At 47.5% G+C, this 23,356-nt stretch overlaps 1 protein-coding gene across 1 annotated transcript; it reads left to right on the forward strand.

Moving 5' to 3' along the window:
• The first annotated feature begins 21,763 nt into the window (after window positions 1-21,763).
• Window positions 21,764-23,352, forward strand: LOC121971145 (histone H1-like). Its single transcript, XM_042522280.1, has 2 exons — window positions 21,764-21,918; window positions 22,028-23,352. Exons 1-2 carry the CDS (start codon window positions 21,850-21,852, stop codon window positions 23,060-23,062), a joined length of 1,104 nt encoding a protein of 367 aa, XP_042378214.1. The 5' UTR covers window positions 21,764-21,849; the 3' UTR covers window positions 23,063-23,352.
• Window positions 23,353-23,356: the final 4 nt, after the last annotated feature.

Genomic DNA, 23,356 nt, shown 5'->3' on the forward strand with positions numbered 1-23,356 from the left:
CCATCAATCGCTTCATGGATTTCAAAACGGCCTTCCTACGCCGTTTCGCCAGTAGCCGCAAGTATCAAAAAACCGACCACTGTCTTTTTGCTCTCAAGCAGGATTCGACCAAGCCCTTGCGAAGCTACATCAACCGGTTCAGTCAGGTGGCTAATGACGTCCCCTCCGCCACCTCAGAAATATTGATGAGCGCCTTCTCCCACGGATTGCGAGAAGGGGAGTTCTTTAGGGACCTCATCAAGAACCCCGCCTGGAGTTTTGATGATATGGTGGAAAAAGCTTCTTGCTACATCAAGGTGGAGGAAGCTCAGGCCGCTAGGCGGAAGGTTGAAAAGACGGTGACTCCTGGCAACCGACCTGAAAGGAGAGCACCACAGCCAGCTCAGCCCTTCCAGCGCGTTCAACCCAGGCATGCCCCTCAGCCCGCTCAGGGAGTTAGGCCAGCTCCGCGAGTCGCTGCCATACACGCGCCCAGGCCTGGACCAAGGGGAGCACCATATTGCACATATCATCGGTCCAGGACGCACGATCTCAATAACTGCTTCCAATTCGCCCGTGACTCCAGGCGAGCTGCAGAGCAGGGCTTGCCTCCTCCGGAGTTGGCGCCCCAAATACAGAGAATGAAAGAAGAACGGGCTGCAGCTGGGCGTGCTCGGCAGACCCGGCCCGACCTAGCCGACCCAGCTAACCCAGCTGGCCTTGGGGAAGATCGAAGAGATGCTAGAGAACTGGAGAATCGGGGCAACGCTGTTGTGCGAGAGATCTATATGATTTCAGGAGGGCCCACTGACGGGGACTCAGGCCAAGCCCGCAAGTCACACGGTCGGCGATTGTATGTGGGAGCTGTGGGGTGCAGCCATGAGCAAGCATCTGGCCCTGTCATTAGCTTTGGGCCACAAGATTTGGAGGGTCTGGAACTATCCCACGACGACGCCCTCATAATCAAGGCCGTTATTGCTAACAGCCGAGTGGCTCGGGTCTTTGTGGATATCGGGAGCTCGGTCAATATTTTATTCAGAGCTGCGTTCGAGGAGATGCAGATCGACGCCGCTGAGCTCCAACCCGTAACCACTTCTTTGTACGGGTTCACAGGCAACGAAGTCAAGCCCATGGGTCAGATAAAGCTGGCCATCTCCATGGGCACTGAGCCACTGGTGCGCACCCGAAGGAGTACCTTTATAGTGGTGGATTCGCCTTCCTCCTACAACGTCATCCTGGGAAGGCCAGCTCTGCATGAGTTCCGGGCTGTCGTCTCCACTTTTCACCAAAAGATCAAGTTTCCGGTCGGCGAGCAGGTCGGGGAAGTCAAGGGAGAGCAGAAGGTGTCCCGCAGCTGCTACATTGACATGGTCCGTGTGGAGGCGCGCAAGAGCCGGAGGACGCAGGACGGGGGAGTACACGCTATCCAAGAGGAGCCTCTGCCTATTGCCGAGGAGCCTATCCCCTGGGAAGAAATTCGGCTGCATGCGGATAGAGTAGAGAGCATCACTCGCATTGCCAGTGACTTACCACCGGAGCTTAAGTTGGAGCTGATACAGTGTCTGATCCGCAATAGGGACGTTTTTGCTTGGTCACCGGAAGAGCTGCCTGGGGTCAAACCAGAAGTAGCTGAGCACAAGCTGCATATTATACCCGAGGCCAAGCCAGTCAAGCAGAAGAAGAGAAACTTCTCTGCCGACCAGAACAAGATTATCCGAGCTGAAGTGGATCAGCTCAGGAAGGCAGGACATGTTCGAGAGGTGCAATTCCCGTCATGGCTTTCTAACGTTGTATTGGTGAAGAAGCCTAACAACAAGTGGAGAGTGTGCATAGACTTTCGCGACCTCAACAGGGCCACCCCCAAAGACTGTTATCCTCTCCCGCGGATCGATCAGGTGGTGGATTCAACAGCTGGCTGTGAGAGGATATGCATGATGGACGCTTATCAAGGATATCATCAGATACCCTTGGCTAGGGAGGATCAGGAGAAAGTCAGCTTCATAACAGCCGACGGTACCTTTTGCTATACGGTCGGGGCTACCTACCAAAGGATGATGGACAAAGTCTTTCGGAGTCAGATCGGGCGGAACGTAGAGGTCTATGTTGATGACATCCTGATCAAGTCCCCTCTGGCGTCTAGTCTAATAAAAGATGTAGAAGAAACCTGTGGGACTCTGAGGCAATATGGGGTGAAGCTGAATCCCCTGAAATGTCTGTTCGGGGCTAAAGGAGGGAAGTTTCTGGGCTACCTGGTGACTGAGTGAGGGATAGAAGCCAATCCTGAGAAGGTTCAAGCACTTCGGAACATGCAGATCACTCAGAATCTGAAGGAAACACAGAAGTTGGTCGGCAGGATAACAGCACTGTCCCGATTCATCTCCAGATCTGCAGATCGAGCAGCGCCCTTCTTCAAAGTGCTCAGGAAAGCGGCCAAGTTTCAGTGGACGGAAGAATGCACACAGACCTTTGAGGAGCTAAAGCAATACCTGGAGTCCTTGTCATCACTGTTCAAGCCTGTTGTGGGAGAGCCCCTTTGGGTCTACTTGTCAGCCACCCCCGAGGCCGTGGGGGCCGTGCTGGTTAATGAACAGGACAGTGTACAACGGCCAATGTATTTTTCAGTCATCTATTGAAGGGGGCTGAGTCTCGGTACACGGCCCTGGAAAAGTTGGTTTACGGACTTGTTCTAATGGCTCGGCGCCTCCGACCGTATTTTTTGGCGCATCCCATCACTGTCCTGACAAACAGTACAATGGGCCGAGCTCTCACCAAGGTGGAGGTAGCGGGTAGGCTTATCAAATGGGTGACCGAGCTAGGGGAATATGATATACAGTATCAGCCCCGAACCGCGATCAAAGCACAGGCTTTGGCGGATTTCTTGACAGAAGTTTATCAAGCAGACTCGGAGGAGGTCTGGAAAATTTATGTAGACGGATCAGCTACCCAGCGGGGAAGTGGTGTAGGTGCACTTCTAATATCTCCGCAGGGAGACATTATGCAGCTGGCTGTACGGCTAAATTTCAGAGCTACCAACAATGAGGCAGAATATGAAGCCCTATTAGCAGGTTTGCAAGCAGCTCGGGATGTGGGGGCAAGCCGAGTCGTAATATACTCGGATTCGCAGCTAGTAACTCAGCAGGTGACCGGACATTTTGAAGCAAACAACGAAAAGATGCAAGTTTACAAGGAAGCCTGTGAGAAGATGGGGAAAGATTTTAAAGAGGTTACAGTCACTAAGATTCTCAGGGCTGAAAATGAAAGAGCGGATGAGTTAGCTAAAATAGCCAGCTCCTTGACTACTTGGGTACTTGACAGACCTATAGCGCAGACCTTCCTTGTAGCTCAGATAGATCTACAAAATAACCTGGAAGAAGTAATGGATTGGAGGGCACCCATAATAAGTTTCCTCCAGCAAGGAATTGTACCTACCAACTTAGAAGAGGCACGCATGCTCAGGAGACAGGCCCATTCTTATGTTATGATCGGAGATCAGCTGTACAAAAAGTCTTTCTCCAGACCTTTGCTCAAGTGCTTGAATATGGAAGAAGCGGATCAGGCCTTGCGGGAGATACATTTGGGATGCTGTGGCAACCATGCAGGTGGAAGAACGCTGGCTCGGAAGGTGCTATTGGCCGGGTATTTCTGGCCTACCTTGCAAAGGGACGCACAGAAGCTGGTGAATACTTGTTTGTCATGCCAAAGGTACCAGAACCTGACGCACCGACCTACAGAGCTGCTGAGAACTTCTATAGTGTCTTGCCCGTTTGACCAGTGGGGTATGGATATCGTAGGACCTTTCTCGATGGCTACGGGGCAGAGATGTTTCTTGCTGGTAGCAGTAGATTACTTCTCCAAGTGGGTGGAAGCGGAAGCTCTGGCCAGAATCACTGAAGATGCGGTGATCCAGTTTTTATGGAAAAATATCTTTTGCAGATTCGGCTTGCCTCACAAATTGGTGTCGGATAATGGCAGACAATTTCAAGGACGCAAAATACAAAATTGGTGTAAGGGGTTCGGCATAACTCAGGCCTTCACTTCGGTGGCTCATCCGCAAAGCAATGGTCAGACAGAGGTAGTCAATCGAGAAATAGTGCGGGGGCTCAAAGTCAAGCTGGATCACACGGGAGGCAGTTGTGTGGACGAGCTGCCGAGCATTTTGTGGGCCTATCGTACGACATCCCGAGAAAGTACAGGTCTGACACCTTTCCATTTAGTATATGGCAATGAAGCAGTGGTACCTCTGGAGGTCGGGATACCGTCCGTGAGAAGAATGATGTACGATGAAGGGAACGCAGAGCGACGGCTGGCTGAGCTAGATTTCGTCAGTGAAATCCATGAACAAACAGCTGCCAGGTTGGAGGCCTATAGACAGAGAATGAGGCAAAACTATAATAGAAGGGTGATCCCCCGATTCTTCGGAGAAGGAGATCTCGTCTGGAAGCAGATGAAGCCCTTAGGGGAAGTGATGAAGTTGGCTCCTCAATGGGACGGATCATACAAAGTTATCAAGAAATTGGCATCGGGGGCCTATTATTTGCAAGACGCTCAAGAAAGGAAGCTATACCGACCTTGGAGTGCTAACTACCTACAACCCTATCAGGTGTGAGGGATGCCAACCCTGTTGCTGGGTCGGCAGAGGGTTCCGGAGACGGTAGGATAGTCAAGCAAAAACTCAAAGATACGTATGTACATGTAAAAATTTCATCAGTTTTAAGCAGTTGGAACAAATCATTTGAAAGGAGCAAAGATCTCATCCGGAAAGCCTTGAATGATCTGGCCCTTATCTAAGAAGTTTGCGGGAGGGATGGAGTTCAAGAAGTCTTGTGCATGCAATTGTCTGATAACTCCAGCCGCCGTGTATGGTATGGTCGCAGCAAAGCGTGCCCCGGCCTGGGATAAAAATTCAGGAGAGCTCAAATAGGACCTTCGACTTCGCAGGCAACGATCATCCTCTCCTTCTTGATAGACCGCCAGGGCCGCGGATACTCCTGTCAAAGCCGCCCGAGACTGGGATAGTTCCGCCCTCAGGGCCTCCAGCTCAGCCCCTTGAGTCTCCAACTGTGCCGCCTGAACCTCCAGTTTATTGTTCTTTTCCTGCAGAAGAGTATCCTTGGACTGTATTTCCTGAGCCTGATGGGCTAGCTGTTGCTGATACCCTGCCTCAGATGCAGCTCTCTCCTCCCTCATAGCTCGGAGCTCATCTTTCACCTGTATCAGGGAGCGTTTCTGACGGTCGGTCTGATTGGTTAGGGCTTGAATCTCCGCCCGCAAAGCATAGCTGGCTTGGGCAGGGTCGTTCAGCTGCAGCTCCAATTCGGAGACTCTCTCCCGGAGTTCTTTGCTTTCATGATGGAGGGTGTGGAAGGATTGGTTCAGCACCAAAGATTCGGTGTGAGTCTGGGCGGAAGATATAACCTTCAGTTAAGGCAATACAATAGCAAGGGTAAGGTGAGGAGTACGTACTTTGGCCCAGGACTTCGAGAACCTATCCATCTGGACTAACGGCGGCGCGTTACCCATTTGATCCATGCTCTCTGCCCACAAACTACCGAGACAGCCTTTCATCATCAGAAGGCTCGTAGGGGCGTCAGACCGCCGAGCTAGAGCAGCTTCAGAGGGGATGGTGGTCCTGTAACGATGGCGAGTGGAGGAGGAAGGTTGAGAAGGGCCGGCGTCAGCACCAGGAGGAGCGGGAGGTGACTCGGGAACGGGTTCAGTTGGCACGGGGTCGTGACGATTGCCTGGGCTATCTTCCTCTGCAGCAGTAGGGGCAGAGCGGAATGCAGCTGGTCTTCCCCTGTAAAGGTTGGGGGAGGCTGCCAGATAGACAAAGCAAGAATGACAAGGGGAATGGTGGCGGAGCTAGCCACGGTGGCAGCGAGGGATAATTGGGTAGTAGAAGAAATAGAATCAAGCGTTTGTGAAGTCAGACCTGGTCTTCGGCGACGCTTGTGAAGCAGAGGCTGGTTATCAGAGTCAGAGTCATCAGAGTGAGGTTGACCCTGTGAAGAGGCTGCAACACCCCTGTCTATGGCGCCCTGACCGGATGAGCTTCGACTTGCGCGATGAAGGGCTGCGCGACCACGCCTGGAGGCCCGGGGAGCTCCTCGAAAGACGCGTCTGGCCAGACGACCGGCTGGAGCACTACCCCGATCTCGGCTCGGGGCAGCAGGTGAAGGAGAAGCGTCGTGTGAGGCGGGGTTGGAAGTAGGCTGGGTCGCTGCCCCAAATGAGGCGGATCCAAGATGAGGGAGCGACCTCCTCTCCAAGATTGTCCGACCTCGCCGCAGTATTTCCATGTCATCGAGGGGCAGAGGCAGAACCTCCGAGGCGCGATGCAGAATCTCAGCTATAGGCACCAACATGAAAGGTTATTCTAGCGGAGAATATGATCGCAAGGGAGGTGGAGCTCAGCGTGAACTTACCCAAGGAGTGCGATGTTTCAGAGGAAACGAAGCTCAGCCGGAAAAAGGAAAGTAGGTCTTCAGACAACAGTCTCGTCAGATTCAAGCGCCAATCCTCCATGCAGGTCGCAGCCACAGTATACGGGAGGTCCATATGGAAGTCTTGCAACGCCGGAGTCATAGGCAGCGCAGATTGCCATCGCAGAGGCCAGTCTACTTCTTCGGGAAATCGGAGAAAAAAGAATTTTTTCCTCCAGTTAGCACTGGGAGGAGGAAGAGGAGAGAAGAAAGCGGTATGATTGCGAGCTTGGAAGTCAAAAAGACCATCAGCGTGTCGAGTAAGAGCAAAGAAGCAGTGAAAGAGGGGAGCGGACCAGGAAACCTCTCAAACTTCGCAGAGTATTACAAAGCCACACAAAATCTTTATGGAATTGGGAGTTAGCTGACCTAAGGGGATCTTAAAGTAGCGGCACACTCCAGACAGAAAAGGATGCGGGGGTAGACGAAGACCAGATACAAATTGCTCGGTAAAGAAAGTACAAAAACCAGGCGGGGGATCGAAGTACAAGTTCACACCAGTAGGGATGATGGGGCGAAAGCTAGTAGGGATTTCATAAGTGTACCGTAGGTCATCCCAATCCAACTCAGCGAAAGTTGAAGCGCCGGGGAAGTGCTCCGCCAACAAGGAAACCCAAGAAGGAGAGGCCCTTGCAAGGGAGATTATCTCAGGAGGTAGAAGGAACAAACGAAGAAAGGGGGCTAGGAAAAAAGGAAGGAGCGCGGCGTGATCTCGGAGAAGGTCAATCGGCGGCGGCGTTTGAGTGCTCCTTGGTGATGACGAAGCATAACAGAAGGGAGAGAGGAAGAAGATACTTATAGGTATGGTGGAGGAAGGATATTCTCGTACGTTAACAACGGATGGTGGATACAGGGGCGGAAATAGACAAGGAGCGCTCTACGATGAGCCTCGAGAATATAACCAGAGGACATTATAGGAAAGGCAAAGGCTCGAAGTACGAGGTGCCTCATGAGGTACGAAAAAAGAGGAAAGAGAAAAAAGGGGGAAAGGGGGCACACTCAGTTCAGCCAACTTTTCGCCAAACAGGTGATTGCCTCGTAAGGACAAAGGTGGGCGGAAGCGGCTGTCAGAGAGAAAGGTGGAGCATACCAGTGAGCTTCATGGACGTGCATCAAAGACAAAAAAGTAAAAGCTGACCCTCACCAGGCTCGGTATAAAAGCGACTATTGGGGGGAGAGCAACGTAGCAAAGGCAAAATAAGCAAGGGCAAGCTAAGTACAGCCATCCAAAGTTCAGTAAGACCACGCGAATAAGTACAATCACGGAAGGTTCAGCATCAATACATAAAAGGTGAACAATACAACATATCGCCAACTACACAATATCTAAAGAAGAGGGGGCAGGGTCACTGGAAGCTAACGGAAGGAGTCCGGGGTCGGCTGGCCCTATGTCGGAAGACGCAGGATCAGCAGACGCTTCAGATGCAGCAACGGGAGGGGCCTGGGCAGAAATAACCCCGGGAGCTAGATCGACCGCAGGGGGAGGAGCCTCCAAGAGGAAAAGTCTCTCATCCGCTTCGAAGAAAGGGAAGGTTTCCTGTGGCAATTCCCTGGTTAGGTGAGCTGTGTCCAAGAAGGTGGCAGGAGGTGCCGAGCGTAGGAAACCTTGCTCAAAGGCCTGTCTGACCCCACCAGCGGCACCGTGACAGAGCAACAAGACCATCCAGCGTCCCAACTTATGGAGGAAGAAGGAAGAGCGGACGTAGGCTAGTCTGTACGCCTTTAACCGCTCTGATTCGTCAGCCCGGTACACCTCCAAACTGTTCCGGTTCTCTGCAGCCTCGGCGCGGGCCACGGACAAATCGCTCTGGCCTTGAGACACCGCTTCCTGGGCCTTCGATAACTCCGCTCGCAAAGATTGGAGAGTGGCTTGGCAAGCTTCCCATTGAGTCCGCATGGCTGCTTCCCGGCTAGCGGCAGCACTAGCCAGGGTCTGGGCATCGGCCAACCCCATTTGCAAGAGCTCATGACCTTGCCGTAGCAGCGTCAACTCCTCTGATTGGGAGAGCAGCTCTGCCTCTCTGGCTTTCAGCTCAGAAACTGTCGCCTGATGACGATCCACTTCAGAAGCCAAGGAAGACTCACTCGTCTTCAGAGCCGCCTCCAACTGTTGAAGTTTAGCGAAGGCAGCATGGGAAATGGCCCTAGCAGAGGCCGCCGACTCCCCGACGGCACGCAGATAAGCATCCAAGCTTCCAAGAGAAGGCTCAGGAGGAGCTGAGGAAGCCGCAGGGTGCTCTAGTTCCTGAAAACGTGCCTTGAGCGTCGCGTTCTCTAGCTGAAGCTCGGTCGCTCGTTGCACGGCGCTCAGACTCGCGGAGCAGGTCTGCCAGTAGCCGGAAGAAGGGAAAGAGGTTACAGGAACACACGGATACCAGGAAGAAGAAGAGAAAGAGCTTACCACTACCAGGGAGCGAGCAATTTGATCGAACTCCTCCAAGGGGGAACTGCTCTCCCAGAACTGCCGATTGGCTGATTGCCAGGAGATGGCCAAGTCCCCATAGAAATCGACCCTACCAAAGATAGGCGATAGGTCGGCAGCAGGCACGTAGGCCGGGTCGGTCTCTGAAGGAAGCCTCCAAGAAGACTCAAAGGCCAGGTTCGCAGATGGCAGTTCCAGAGTCGGCACGGCTGAGCTCATAGGCACGAGAGGAGGAGAAGTTGAGCGAGTTAGCGAGTCCGGGGGCTGATCGCCAGAGGACGAAGGCGGGGCAGGCAATACACTCTGGATGGGCATCGGAGCAGTCAGGTCCAATGGCGGGTCTGCCACCTCCAGATCAGAGGCCTTCTCCCGGGCCAAGCTTGTCTCCTGGGTCGAGCTCGTGTCCGAGGACCTGGTGGGGGAAGAGATGCTCACTACGCGTTGACGGCGAGGAGGTGGAGGAGAAGTTGCGGTGACTGGGGCCGTCCTTTTGCCCTTGCGTGTCAGGCGCAGCTTCATAGTTGGAGGGAGAGGAGACACTTGCCCTGCTGGCGACGGCTCGGGTGCGGGTTGATTAGAGCAGCGGGGTATGGCTGAGTCTGCAGGGCTGGAGGCTGGTGGCTCAATAAGCGCCGAGGCAGCTACCGTCTCGGAGGTGTGGTGTCCCGAGGGCTGTGGACCGGCGGAAACAGCGGGGTCAGAGGATAGGCCTTGTGTTAGCTCCTCATTCAGAGCTTGCAAAACGGCCACCGAGGGTGTCTCCTAACTGGCAAAAGAGCGAAGGAGGGCAGCCACTACAAATATAAGAGGAAAAAGCACCTCAGTTAGCGAAGAGCAGTATACAATAAATAACAACTTACCAAAAGGAGCTTCGATTTCCATGGAAACAGGGCTAAGACCAAAAGCGTGCAGAATGCCTTCCAGCATCAGCACAGACAGGCGAACAACAACACCTTTCAGCTTGTCCGCAGCTGCGGAGCAGGCAGGTTCATGGACATGCGAAGGGAAGTCTGAAGCAAGGATGAGATGCCATTGGGAAGGCACGGCTAAGGGGACGGGGGGTTTGAGAAAGAAAAAGCGAGATCTCCAGCCTTTATTGGAAGAAGGAAGGTCATCAAAAAACTTATGGCCCGGCTTGGCCTGAACGTTGAATATCCCCGCCTCAGCTCGCCGGAAGGAATAGAAGTGATGGAATAGTCTAGCAGTCAAGGGAATTTGATAAATGCGGCACAAGATGATGGTTCCGCAGACCGCTCGGAATACATTGGGGGCAAACTGAGAGATACCAATACCGCAATACTGGCTCAACTCAGAGAAAAATGGATGCAAAGGAAAGCGAAGACCGCCTAAGATTTGATCCCTGAAAACAGTGATGAACCCTTCGGGAGGAGAAGAAGGATGTTCATCTGGAGAGGGAAGATGAAACTCATATGCGGCGCCTAGCCCCAAGTTGGATTGCAGTGCAGACAGGTCGTGATGGTCTAAATCAGAGATGTAACGCGAATACCAGAAGAGTTCCTTACCATCCATGACTATGAGGAGCAAGCAGACAAGGGGGATGAAGACAAGAGAAGTCACAGGTCGGGCGCAAGCAGGAGAACGAGGAGTTGCACTGCCAGAAATGGCCGCGAACGGAGGGAGGAGGATAGCGAAGCGTCGAAGTAAGGAAAGCGGACTGCCTTTAGGGTTTATAATGCTCGTTCATTCCTAGGAAGCATCGAGAGTCGAGCCGAGTATCTTTTGGGGTAACACGCCCCAGCGCCGTCTGATGGGAAATAAGCGCCGAAGGGTGCAAAAAAGGGTCAGAGGCTGGCGTCAGGAAGCGTGCGCAGTAAAGGCGTCGGACAGGTGTCATCGCGAGCAGAAACGCATTAAAGATCGACAAAGCAAGGTAATCATGAAAGGGCGTGGTCTCAAAAAAGAAGCATTCTTCGTGAAAGGCTCAAGGCTAGGCGGGAAGTTTCATAAAGCTACAGACGCCAGGCAATTCAAAAGGGTCGCGAATGAGACAAAGCAAGTCAGCAGAAGTGAATGTCAGATCAGAGGAGTATCAGGCGGGCCTGTGGGGTGTTGCTTGCTCGGACCATCCGGGCAAGTAGCCCTGCCTAGATAGCCCCTGATCTGAGCAGCCAACCAGACGCATCGCAAGAACAGCGGGGTCATCATAAGCTGCAAGGGCACTGTGGCCCAAGGGTTGAGTAAGATTTTTACACTCCCCCCTCTCTCCTTAATTCTATATCGCGCATAATGCAATTGCAGGGAGAAACGCGGCGCAAATGAGTAAGCCCAAAGCTAGCGATAACGGCCAGATCAATCACAACAATGAGGTTGGTATAAGCTGTTGGTTGCTACTCGGAAAACCTAGAGGTTACACTGTACAAAAATTTTGTACAAAGGTCTGAACCTTTTCCTAGCTACCATGTGTTCTTTTAAATTAAATTTTGGATCTCCTGCGGAACTTAACACGTTTGATCCAAAACTTAATCTATTTGTTCTTTAAGGTTTAGACTTGGATCTCCTGCGGAACTTAACACGTTTGATCCAAATCACCTAAATTATTAATTCCATTAAATATTAATTTCCATAATTGGTTCCCAGTACTGACGTGGCGAGGCACATGGCCTTCTTGGATATGGGAACAACCACCACCGACTAGACAAAACCTTTTATAGAAAGGTAATATTTAATTTCCTAAAATAACTTTAGGTTAACCGAAAAGAACAATCAAATCACAAGGAAAAGAAAAAATAAAAGAACACAACATCGAAAAACATATTCGAAATTCTAGAATCTTATGCCTCTTGTATTTAGTATTATTTCCATAAATAACTAGCATGATGCGGAAAGGAAAAATTACTAGTTATACCTTCTAAAAGACCTCTTGATCTTCTACCGTATTCCTCTTCTAACCTCGGACGTTGTGTGGGCAACGATCTTCCGAGATGAGAACTACCAAGCACCTTCTTCTTCCTTACAAGTTTTGGCCACCACAATTCTCCAAGAGAAGTAGAGGTCCGGCCACCACCATCAAGCTCCAAGGGATGCAAGAAACAAAACCACCTTTCTCTCCTTCTTCTCCTACCTAGAACCGGCCACCATCAAGAGCTCCAAGAGAGGTTGCCGCCGACCATAAGAAGAAGAGAAGAGGAAGAAGCTAGGGCCGGCCACCAAGGAGGAAAAGAGAGGAGAAGAATAATAGAGTTGATCACCCATGAAGGCACCTCTACCCCCTCTTTTATGATCCTTGGTCTTGGCAAATAAGGAAATTTAATTAAAAACTTCCTTAATTCTTTTGCCATGAAAAGGAAAATTTTATTTAATTAAAACAATTTTCCTTTTCTCAATTTACATGGCCGGCCACCCCAAAGCTACAAACAAGGAGAGTTTTAATTAATTAAAATTTCCTAATTTGTCTCTAGAAATTTATAAAATTTCTTCAATAATTTAATCCCTTCATGATTGGTTTATAAAAAGAAAATTTAATAAATTAAAATCTTTCTTTTAAACATGTGGATAAAAATCAAAAGGAAAGTTATCTCTTAAAAATTAAAATCTCTTTTCAATCTACAAATAAGGAAAGATATCAAATCTTTTCTTAATCTTTTGTAGAAACTAATAAAAGAGAATATTTAATTTTTAAACTTCTCTTTTAAATTATTATCATGGTTAAAAAGGAAAGTTTTTCTTAAAAATAAAATCTCCTTTCAATCTACAAATAAGGAAAGATTTCAAATCTTTTCTTAATCTTTTGTAGAAAGCTTTTAAAAGGAAAGATTTAATTTTTAAACTCTCTTTTAAAACTATGATATCCACATAAGAAATAATTTTAATAAAAAATCCTTTTTAATATGATGTGGCCGGCCACCTAAGCTTGGGCTCCAAGCTATTGGCCGGCCACCTTAAGGCCAACCTTTAGGCTTGGCCGGCCCTAAGCTTGAGCTTCAAGCTTCTATTGGTTGGGTAAAAGGTGGGTATGTGGTGGGTATAAATCTCTATATACAAGAGGTTACGATAGGGACCGAGAGGAGGAATTGGTTTTGGTCTCCCGATAAAATTAAGCATCCCGTGCTCGCCCCGAATACACAACTCAAGTTCATCAATAATAACTCATTCCACTAGAGAGTTATTATTGAACTACCGCACCAATCCCAAATTACATTTTGGGCTCCTTCTTATCATGAGTGTGTTAGTCTCCCTATGTTTAAGATATCGAATGTCCACTAATTAAGTGAGTTACTGACAACTCATTTAATTAATATCTTAGTCCAAGAGTAGTACCACTCAACCTTATCATCATGTCGGACTAGGTCCACCTGCAGGGTTTAACATGACAATCTTATGAGCTCCTCTTGAGGACATTATCAACCTAGTATCTCTAGGACACAGTTTCCTTCTATAATCAACAACACACACTATAAGTGATACCATTTCCCAACTTATCGGGCTTATTGATTCATCGAACTAAATCTCACCCATTGATAAATTAAAGAAATAAATATCAAATATATGTGCTTGTTATTATATTAGGATTAAGAGCACACACTTCCATAATAACCGAGGTCTTTGTTTCTTTATAAAATCAGTATAAAAGAAACGACCTCAAATGATCCTACTCAATACACTCTAAGTGTACTAGTGTAATTATACAGTCAAGATAAACTGATACCTAATTACACTACGACCTTCTAATGGTTTGTTCCTTTCCATTTTGGTCGTGAGCTACTGTTTATAATTTATAAGGTACTGATAACATGATCCTCTGTGTGTGACACCACACACCATGTTATCTACAATATAAATTGATTGAACAACTACATTTATCATAAATGTAGACATTTGACCAATGTGATTCTTATTACTAGATAAATGTTTATACCAAAAGCTAGGCTTTTAGTATACACCCTAACATAAGCGAGATGGATGAAGGTGCGGAAGAGCAATGCATCTATGCCTTTGCCGTTAGGAGTTCTTACCAGCGCCATCGCCACCGGTCTCGGACCGGAGTATCATTACTGGTCTCGGACCAGCGCCATCGCCACCGGTCTCGGACCGGAGTATCCTGTGCTCACGCCTAACGACCTTTTAGGTCGGTAGTCCCAGACTCTCGCCCCAGTGCGAGTTATAAGTGAGCTCTGTTCTCACGCCCAACGACCTTTTAGGTCGGTAGTCCCAGACTCTCGCCCCAGTGCGAGTTATAAGTGAGCTCTGTTCTCACGCCCAACGACCTTTCAGGTCGGCTCCCATGCGAGAATTAAAAGTGAGCCTTGTGCTCACGCCCAACGACCTTTTAGGTCGGTAGTCCCAGACTCTCGTCCTAGTGCGAGTTATAAGTGAACTCTGTTCTCACGCCCAACGATCTTTCAGGTTGGCTCCCATGCGAGAATTATAAGTGAGCCCTGTGCTCACGCCCAACGACCTTCTAGGTCGGTATCTCCAGACTCTCGCCTCAGTGCGAGTTATAAGTGAGCTCTGTTCTCACGCCCAACGACCTTTCAGGTCGGCTCCCATGCGAGAATTATAAGTGAGCCCTGTGCTCACGCCCAACGACCTTTTAGGTCGGTAGTCCCAGACTCTCGCCCCAGTGCGAGTTATAAGTGAGCTCTGTTCTCACGCCCAACGACCTTTCAGATCGGCTCCCATGCGAGAATTATAAGTGAGCCATGTGCTCACACCCAACGACCTTTTAGGTCGGTAGTCCCAGACTCTCGCCTCAGTGCGAGTTATAAGTGAGCTCTGTTCTCATGCCCAACGACCTTTCAGGTCGGCTCCCATGCGAGAATTATAAGTGAGCCCTGTGCTCACGCCCAACGACTTTTTAGGTCGGTAGTCCCAGACTCTCGCCCCAGTGCGAGTTGTAAGTGAGCTCTGTTCTCACGTCCAACGACCTTTCAGGTCGGCTCCCATGCGAGAATTATAAGTGAGCCCTGTGCTCACGCCCAACGACCTTTTAGGTCGGTCGTCCCAGACTCTCGCCTCAGCGCGAGTTATAAGTGCGCTCTGTTCTCACGCCCAACGACCTTTCAGGTCGGCTCCCATGCGAGAATTATAAGTGAGTCCTGTGCTCACGCCCAACGACCTTTTAGGTCGGTAGTCTCATACTCTCGCCTCAGTGCGAGTTATAAGTGAGCTCTGTTCTCACGCCCAACGACCTTTTAGGTCGGCTCCCATGCGAGAATTAAAAGTGAGCCTTGTGCTCACGCCCAACGACCTTTTAGGTCGGTATCTCCAGACTCTCGCCCCAGTGCGAGTCATAAGTGAGCTCTGTTCTCACGCCCAACGACCTTTCAGGTCGGCTCCCATGCGAGAATTAAAAGTGAGCCTTGTGCTCACGCCCAACGACCTTTTAGGTCGGCCCCCATGCGGGAATCAACAATCAACCCCCCTGCGAAAATCATAAGCGAACTCGACGCCCACGCCTAACTACCTCTTAGAGGGCTATGCCTCACATTGAGCGGAGCGTTTTCAATAATCAGGTCAGCTACCTCTGGTTTTATTTTATGCAAATTGCGAATATGCAACAAACAAGCAAGGTACGGAGTACGGGAGGCCATCCATCCTATCCCTAAAGCATCGATGTTAACTGCGGAATCAGGAAAGACTATGCTGGAAGGGGACAGATATACAAGTACAGCAGCACAGTTCAATAAGCAGGCGATACAGCTAAAGCTACAAGTGGGAACGTCTTGCAGGAAAGGAGCCACTGAGACAACTATCCCTCAGACCAGCTTTAACTCGGGGAAAGGATTGGTCATGGAGAATGAGCACTGCCGCGTGAAGAAATGTCTGGGGACTCAGGAGCCTCTGGGGCGTTCAAGGCTCGAGCCAGCTGCGCGTGGAGGGAGTCAATGACTGTTTGTTGTCGGGCGATCGTGTCTTGCTTGTCGTCAAGATACGCACGGAGGAGAGACAGCTCCGCTTCATGCTCTTGTTTCAAGCGTTCCTGAAGGCTGAGTTGGCGCTGCAGGCTAGCCTGACATTCCTCTTTCCTCGCCTTCTCAGAATGCACGCAAGACTTCGCGACGCGATACTGAGCTTCCATGGAATTCAGGGCAGCCGTCTGGCGAGCGCAATCCTGGGACACACGCTCCAGTTCGCGTTCTCTCGCGACAAGCAGCGAGGTGAGTTGATTTATCAGCATTTGGGAGGGCGGTTGATCAACTTAGTCAGAGGAAGGAGAATGCATCTCGGGGGGAGGAAGCTGGCAGAACGTGGGTTAGCAAAAGAAAGTAGGAGAGCAGGAAAGAGGAAGGATGGGATAAAGGAGTGATCGTGAGGCTCTTTATAAAGAAGGCGAGTGACCAAGTCAAAGCAACTACGTGGGCACGGTACCCCAAGCGACTGGCAAAGCAATTAAGGAGGCATGGTATCCCAGACGACGCGACACAAAGGTTGATGCGTGAGGCAGGAGGCAAAACGCGCAGAGATATGCTGAGGCAGGGACACAGAGATAGGCTGAGTCACAAAGATATGCTGAGATTTTAAAGATGTGCTGAGGTCTAGTCAGTCAGACTTTCGTCCTCCTTCGACTAGACTTGTGAGGGAGGCTTGTGATACGGTTAGCATTGGAGGGTCCAAGAGGAAAGGGTGAGAAAGGTCACGGCCATATAGCGGTCAAAAGTCAAGAGGACGTGGCGGTCAATAGTCAAGCTGACTAGGCAGTCAAAAGGCTAGCCTATGGAATAGGCAGAGGTCAGGCAGACTGGTTGTTCAAGCAGGCGAGGCCCCGGGAAAACAAAGGAAGTCGGCAAGCGGAACCTGGGGTACAGGTCGGGATCGGCAAAGCTGGGCAGAGGCAGCTCAAACTGCAGGCCTATGGTCGAGGGACAAGCCACAAATCAAAGGTCGAAAGCGGCAGGGCTGTGTAGAGACGGCTCGGTATGCAGGTCTGTGATTTGAAGGCCCGGAAGTGCAAGCCACAAATCAAAGGTCAGAAGCGGCAGGGCTGTGTAGAGACGGCTCGGTATGTAGGTCTGCGACTCGAAGATCCGGAAGTGCAAGTCACCAGTCACAGGTCGGAAGCGACAGGGCTGTGTGAAGACAGCCCGATCTACAGGCTTACAGTCGAGGGTCGACAAATACAGGGTACAGAATACAGACCGTGATCGACAGGGCTGTTCAGGGTTAGCCCGATTAACGAGTAACGCATAGAGGCGAGAGCTGGTCGAGGGGTGTGAGGTAGATGCAGACCGCGATAAATAGGACGAGCTAAGCTGTGCAGGAGTCGGAGGATCACAACTGTTCGTCAAGAGTAATCATTGCATATCAGGGAGATGTGCGGAGGCGGAGGTTCCTAAGCGAGAGGATGCTCTCATAACCAATGATAGCCTGACAGATGTCCTTCACTACGAGACAAAACCCCTGTGTAAAGGCGAAGGTTCCTAAACAAGAAGATGCCTCCAGGACCAATAGCAGCACGACAGGTGTCGGGGATATACGACAAAGCCCAGCGTCTAACGTTTTCTGACAGGTTGGCAGGTTATGGAAGCAAGGCGGGTGCATAAAAAGGAGGAGAATCCTCGTACGCGGGTACGCGCACTCTCGTCATTATTTTTCCTTTCACAACTTTTCATTTTCGACTCTCTCTGTTTCTTCTGGGGAAAAAGGGACCTGACTTGAGCGTCGGAGGGCCTGATCCGGGGACTTTTTCCCTGGGTTTTGGTCTCTAACGTGAAGGGGGGATTGTCTGAGTGTGCGCAAGGTCCTGCAGCAGCGTCAGCCACCCGTGGGAGCCGAATCACCTACGACTTTCCGTCAACAACCAGGTCACCGCGATCAGCCTCCGTCCGACTCAGCCTTCGGACGGGATCACCATGAAATTATTTTATACTTTTAGATGCATTGGATGCATCTTTCTCATAGTAATCTCATCTATGAAATGCATTTTTTTTTAATAATATAATGCTATAATACAGTAAGGGTTAAGTTTTGATGGGCATATATTTTTGGAAAAAATAAACTTCTCTCATTCTTTATTCATTTAGTGGTGGCTATAAATCGATCTTATGATTTATCTTTCATTACATAACTTGAGAATAAACTATGAAGAACATTTGAAATAAGTATAATTATCTTTTACTACCATAAATATCATCTTTTTTTTTAATCAACTTTTTCACTACACTACAAGAATATATGCTTTCACAACCAGATGAGTTAACCCGTGGCCAGACCAACCAATCCATCAAAAAATCTATCATATGATAAGATAGGATAGGCCGACCTACTATTCTAATTGGTTGAAAAATCTCCCATCAAATCTAATCAAGACTGATTATGAATTAGGAGGATAATCTACACAAATCCATAAGGTCGGCTTGCCTGAACCCACTTTTAAATGGTTCTATAAAATTTCAATTCAACAAATTATTTGACAGAATCAATCCGACGGTCCAATCCACATCCAAACTGACGCTCTATTTTTCACCTCTTAAAGATTTCATATGAATTAACATCCGTACCTATTAGTGTTAGTATTCACGTTGATAAATCCAGCTCGAGTGTAAGCCTTTTATCTAATTATATTAAATTACCCGTTCATTAAATAATCTTAGATATTATTTATTATTCACTTTAAAAATTAATTTATGACAGTCTATTTGCAAAAATAGTTCATTCACGTTTTTATTCAAGTTATTAATTACGAAAACTTAATTTTCAACATATTTAACCAAAACGAAAAATTACAGTCCACCTTTTAATATCTCACGAGAGAATTAAAAGTAACTCTGAGCAGCGTATGATTTGAAACACATCGGATAATTAAATCAAGTCACAGCTTCAAATGCTACTGTTTACAGGCAAATCTAATGATTTTAGGGGGGAAAAAAGTTTAAGATTTTGTTCATATTAAAAATAAAAAATCTTATATATATCTTCACTATAAAAAAAAAACAAACCTCTTAATAAATCCTTCATATGAGTCGTTATTATTTTTATTTTTTAAAATAGAAATTGAAAAACAAAATTAATATTAAAAAAAAAGAACGAAGGAGCGGTTATGTAAACATGAAGTGGCTCCTTCATTAAAATTTACTATGGGACAGAGCTCATTCCATCGTTGCCATGTCATAATAGGAGCTTCGAAAGTGTTTTCACTATGAATGTCCTAAGTTCACGAAGCCGTTTTTTTTTAATTAAATATTTTTTCATTTCTATTTAAAAATTAAAATAATAAAATATTTTTAAAAAAATTAAGAGATGAGAAAATTGTTAATGTTATTTTAAATTAGTATTTTGAGAATTTAAATTTTAGAAAAATTTAATTATATATAATATAAAATATGAAGGATGATCCTATCTAGATGGCGCGCTGACTTCGATGGTTGATTCGTTGACTGACAGAAAATTTTTCTCATCCGAAAGAAGCTTTCCTCCGACCTTGTGCACAATCCAACGATCCAACAAGACGTTAATGACAAAAAATTAGGGAAGGAGTCTCTGGCAAGGCCCTCCGACTAGGGGTGAGCAGTCAATCCGCCAAACCGACCAACCCGCTTATACCGACTTGAACCGAACCGAAAAAAAATAATCCGCCGGATATAGGGTCGGATGTAGGGTCCTAATATTGCATTATCTGATCTAGTAGGGCCGGATAGTTTTTTATCCCAATAACCGAACCAACCCGATCCGATCACCCCTACTTGTAGCAACTAATGTTGATAAGCTATTACACATTGTAGTAATACTGCCGATAAGCTGCTACATGTTGTAATAGTTATTTTCGATTAGCTGCTATAACGTGTAATGAGTAATGTCTATTATCATTTTAAACAATTTTATTTTTTTTGTTATATTTATATTTATATTTTATATTTCATTGGATATAGGGTCGGATATCCAAATAACTGACAACCCGTCGGATATCTGAAACATAAGAACCGCCAGATATAGGGCCGGATGTAGGTCCTGATTTTGCATTATCTGATCTAGTAGGGCCGGATAGTTTTTTACCCCTATAACCGAACCAACCCGATCCATGATCACCCCTACCTCCGACGCTCAAGTCAGTATGACACGAGACGGAGGAATCAAAAACAATAGAGAAAGTGCTCGCGCGAGAATAAAGCTCAGATGATGCTAATTGCATACCTTGCCAACGAAGAGGACCCTCCTTTATATATCACCTCTCATAACCTCTGTAATCATGAGGTGACACAAGTTGTCAAACTTTGTTAGGTGATAAAAATCGGAATAGTGCAAAAAAATTATACGAGGAATCTTTAATCTATCTATTGATATACCTCTTTTGTATTTTATACTCCACGTCATTATTGAGATAGTTAAAATAATATGCTGTCGTGATTAGCTAGCTTATGAGAGATATAATAACCTTCGAAGAGAGCTTCAAAGAAATATTCCCCGACAAATTCTAGTAAGCTGTTATAATGTTGTCGGAAGTTGTTTGCTAAGTATATCTCGGCCGGTTTTCGAGGCTGACCTTATTTATGCCTACCTTTGTATTAATCTGCTTGGTCGTATACTAAACACTATAAAAATCTATTTAGAGATTGATATGGTGCCCAAAATATTCAAAGAATCCATTTAAGAAATCATATGATTAATTGTATATTAAAGCAGCATTTAAAAGATAATATGATATCAGGTAACCTTAAATCCGGCCAACCTTTGCCTGGCTGGCCATTCATGTGAAGCCTCTAGAGGATAGGTGCCTTTAAGCTTGATCGGTCTTTCCCCGCCCGAGCGTATATTGAGAACTTCATAAGGCTAAGAGTGCTAAGCTCGATTGGCCTTTGCTCGGTCGGGCGCATATAAAAGTCATATATTCGTTCAACCTTTACCGGACCGATCATATTTTAAGAGCTTTACGAAGCTAAAGGAGCTAAGCTCATCCGGTCTTTTGCCCAACCGACCTTTCCCTACCCGAGCGTATATTGATGACTTTATGAGGCTAAGGGCGCTAAACCCGGTCAGGTGTTAAGTCTAGCCAGCCTTTGCTCGATTGAGTGCTCATAGAAAGCCTTAAATTCCTCGAGCCCAACCAACTTTTCACGTAGCCGTGTGAGTATAAAGAGTTTTTAGAAACTTAAGGTTTGGACGGTCTTTCATTCGACTGAGTTCCTTTGGACCCGATTGGTTATTTACTGACCGAGTGTATTATTTCTTTAGTTTTCAAGTAAAATTCTAGAATTCTTATATTCGATTGAGTTTATAGCCGGTCGATCTTATTTGAGCATCTTATTTTAGGATTGCATAAGCAGGACTTGAAAACTTTGAAACTTGACAATCAACAAAATTAGATGTGAAATACTTTTATTTAATTTTCTAACTTTGATCGTTACGTGATCTTCTGGATTTGCTTATTATATTCTGCGAGATGAAAATATATATAACGAATAATACAAGATCCATTCAAAAATTATTTAGAGATTTTTTTAATAATAGAGACGTGTAAAATTTTTTATTTTTAACTTAACAGATAGATACAGTGACGAAGGAGCGTTTTAAGAGTTTCAACTTTCAACTATTATGGATACCCTTCGTCATACTGGATAAATACTCTTAATGAAAATTGATCCCAAATATTTTATTGGTTCGCCGTGCTGCCTCGAGTCATCGTTCACGTGTTCGGTCCAGTAAACACTCATCTTCTAAGCGTTAATTAGTTTACAATAAATTCTTTCTATTTTATATAAAATTGTATGGTAGTTCAATGTTTAAAATTGTTGTTTCCAACTTAACTTAGACATTTGTTTTTTATTATTAATAAAGTTACTACTTGTTTATTTTTTTTAAAAAAAAATATTTCCAGCTCACTGATCCACGTGAAGCAATGTAATCCAACTCTACTCATATTTCCACCGTCGGATCCTTTTCATCTCTGCCGTTCATATTTTCTTATCCTTTAGGATAAAGAGTCCATTAAAAAAGTCAAAATAGTAAAGGCGTACTGAAAGGTCCACAGCGCATCTTCTCTGCGCCTCTTCGCATCTTCGCTGATCCGTTCAAATGGTGGTGGCCTCCGCCACTCCGCCGGCCGCCGCCGGCCGTACTCGCCAGCACCCTCCTTACAAAGAGGTGGAGCGCTTAAAGTTCTATTCTTGCTTGCTTTCTTTATTGTTTTTTTCTTCTTTCCCTAATGGCGAATCAGATCTGACGTTATTATTTTTCCTTTCTTGTCGGGTAGATGATAGTGGCCGCCGTGAAGGCGATCAAGGATAAGCGCGGATCCAGCGCCCAGGCTATCAGCAAGTTCATCCGCGGCACCTATGCCGACCTACCCTTGAAGCACAGCGCCATTCTGAAGCGCCACCTCCGCCGCCTCAAGAAGCGTGGCGTCCTTTTCATGGTCCGGCACTCCTACAAGCTCACCGATGCCTTGGACGGCGAGATCCCGCCGAATGGGGAGAAACGGAGGCCGGGTCGCCCTCGCAAGGTCGCGCTTGCTGTGGAGGGAAAAAAGCGGAAGCCCGGTCGGCCCAGGAAGAGCAATGGTGAAGATGCTAAATCGGATTCTGGTGCTGCCGTCCCCAAAAGGAAGCCCGGGCGGCCCCGAAAAGATGCCGATGCGGGCGTGACTCCCAAAAGGAAGCCTGGAAGGCCAAGGAAAGGTGATCCTATGGCAGCTCCAGTACGTTCGACGCTGCCAAAATCGTCACTTGCCACAACTAGTTCCGGCGAGAAGAGAAAGAGGGGTCGACCACCTAAAACATCTACGGAAGCAGCTCTGTCCGGTGAAAAGCTTACACTTTTTGGATCGTCATTTGCATCGGCGGCTGCTACTTCATCAAAGGAGAAGAAGAAGCCTGGTCGGCCGCCGAAATCATCATCGGAGGCAGCTCAACCCCAAGCAAATCTGAATCCTTTCGCACTGCCAAATGCTCCCGTAGCCGGAGCTTCTCCCAGTGGGAAGAGGAAGCGGGGACGGCCACAGAAATTCTCCTCTGACAAAATTCAATCCCGAGATTCCCTGGCGGAGCCAGCCAAAGCTTCAGCAACAGGCGATGCTCCGGTTGATGCCAAGCGGAAGCCCGGCCGCCCACCTGGAAGCACCACCAAGAAGCCAAATGAAACCGGGAGCAAGAAACTAGGCCGCCCAAAGAAGCACGACGTTCCGGCATTTATACTAGAGGGAACATCGACGGCGGCGTCAAGCCCGAAACGACGAGGGCGACCTCCCAAAAAGACGGATTTAGAACCACCCACTCCGACGGTGAACTAATCCTCTCTGAGCTAAACCATTAGATCTAGTATGATTTTATATCTATTCTCAGTTTGCAAAGACAGACACGAGGTAGATGCCAGCAGACAGCTGTGTTGCTCCTCCATTTTGTTCTTGTGTAGTTTGCCAAGTTCTTAGTTTGGTAGGTCTCAAGGAAGATTGCTTGTTTGTTTGCTCAAACTAATTCACAATTTAGATGGTAAAGCTTGACTTCATTAGGTTGCCAATTGTTGTGAAATTTATAACTATTGTATTGAACCTTTTATCTTCTAATTCCTCTTTTGTTTGAATTCC

Source organism: Zingiber officinale, chromosome 4A (assembly GCF_018446385.1).
Source record: "Zingiber officinale cultivar Zhangliang chromosome 4A, Zo_v1.1, whole genome shotgun sequence".
Lineage (NCBI taxonomy): Eukaryota > Viridiplantae > Streptophyta > Magnoliopsida > Zingiberales > Zingiberaceae > Zingiber > Zingiber officinale.

Bases quoted from the DNA above. Each gene is read 5' to 3' on its own strand.
- LOC121971145 (XM_042522280.1), top strand. From the start codon at position 21,850: ATGGTGGTGGCCTCCGCCACTCCGCCGGCCGCCGCCGGCCGTACTCGC. The intron at 21,919-22,027 runs GTGGAGCGCTTA...CTTGTCGGGTAG, and splicing joins AGCACCCTCCTTACAAAGAG to ATGATAGTGGCCGCCGTGAA.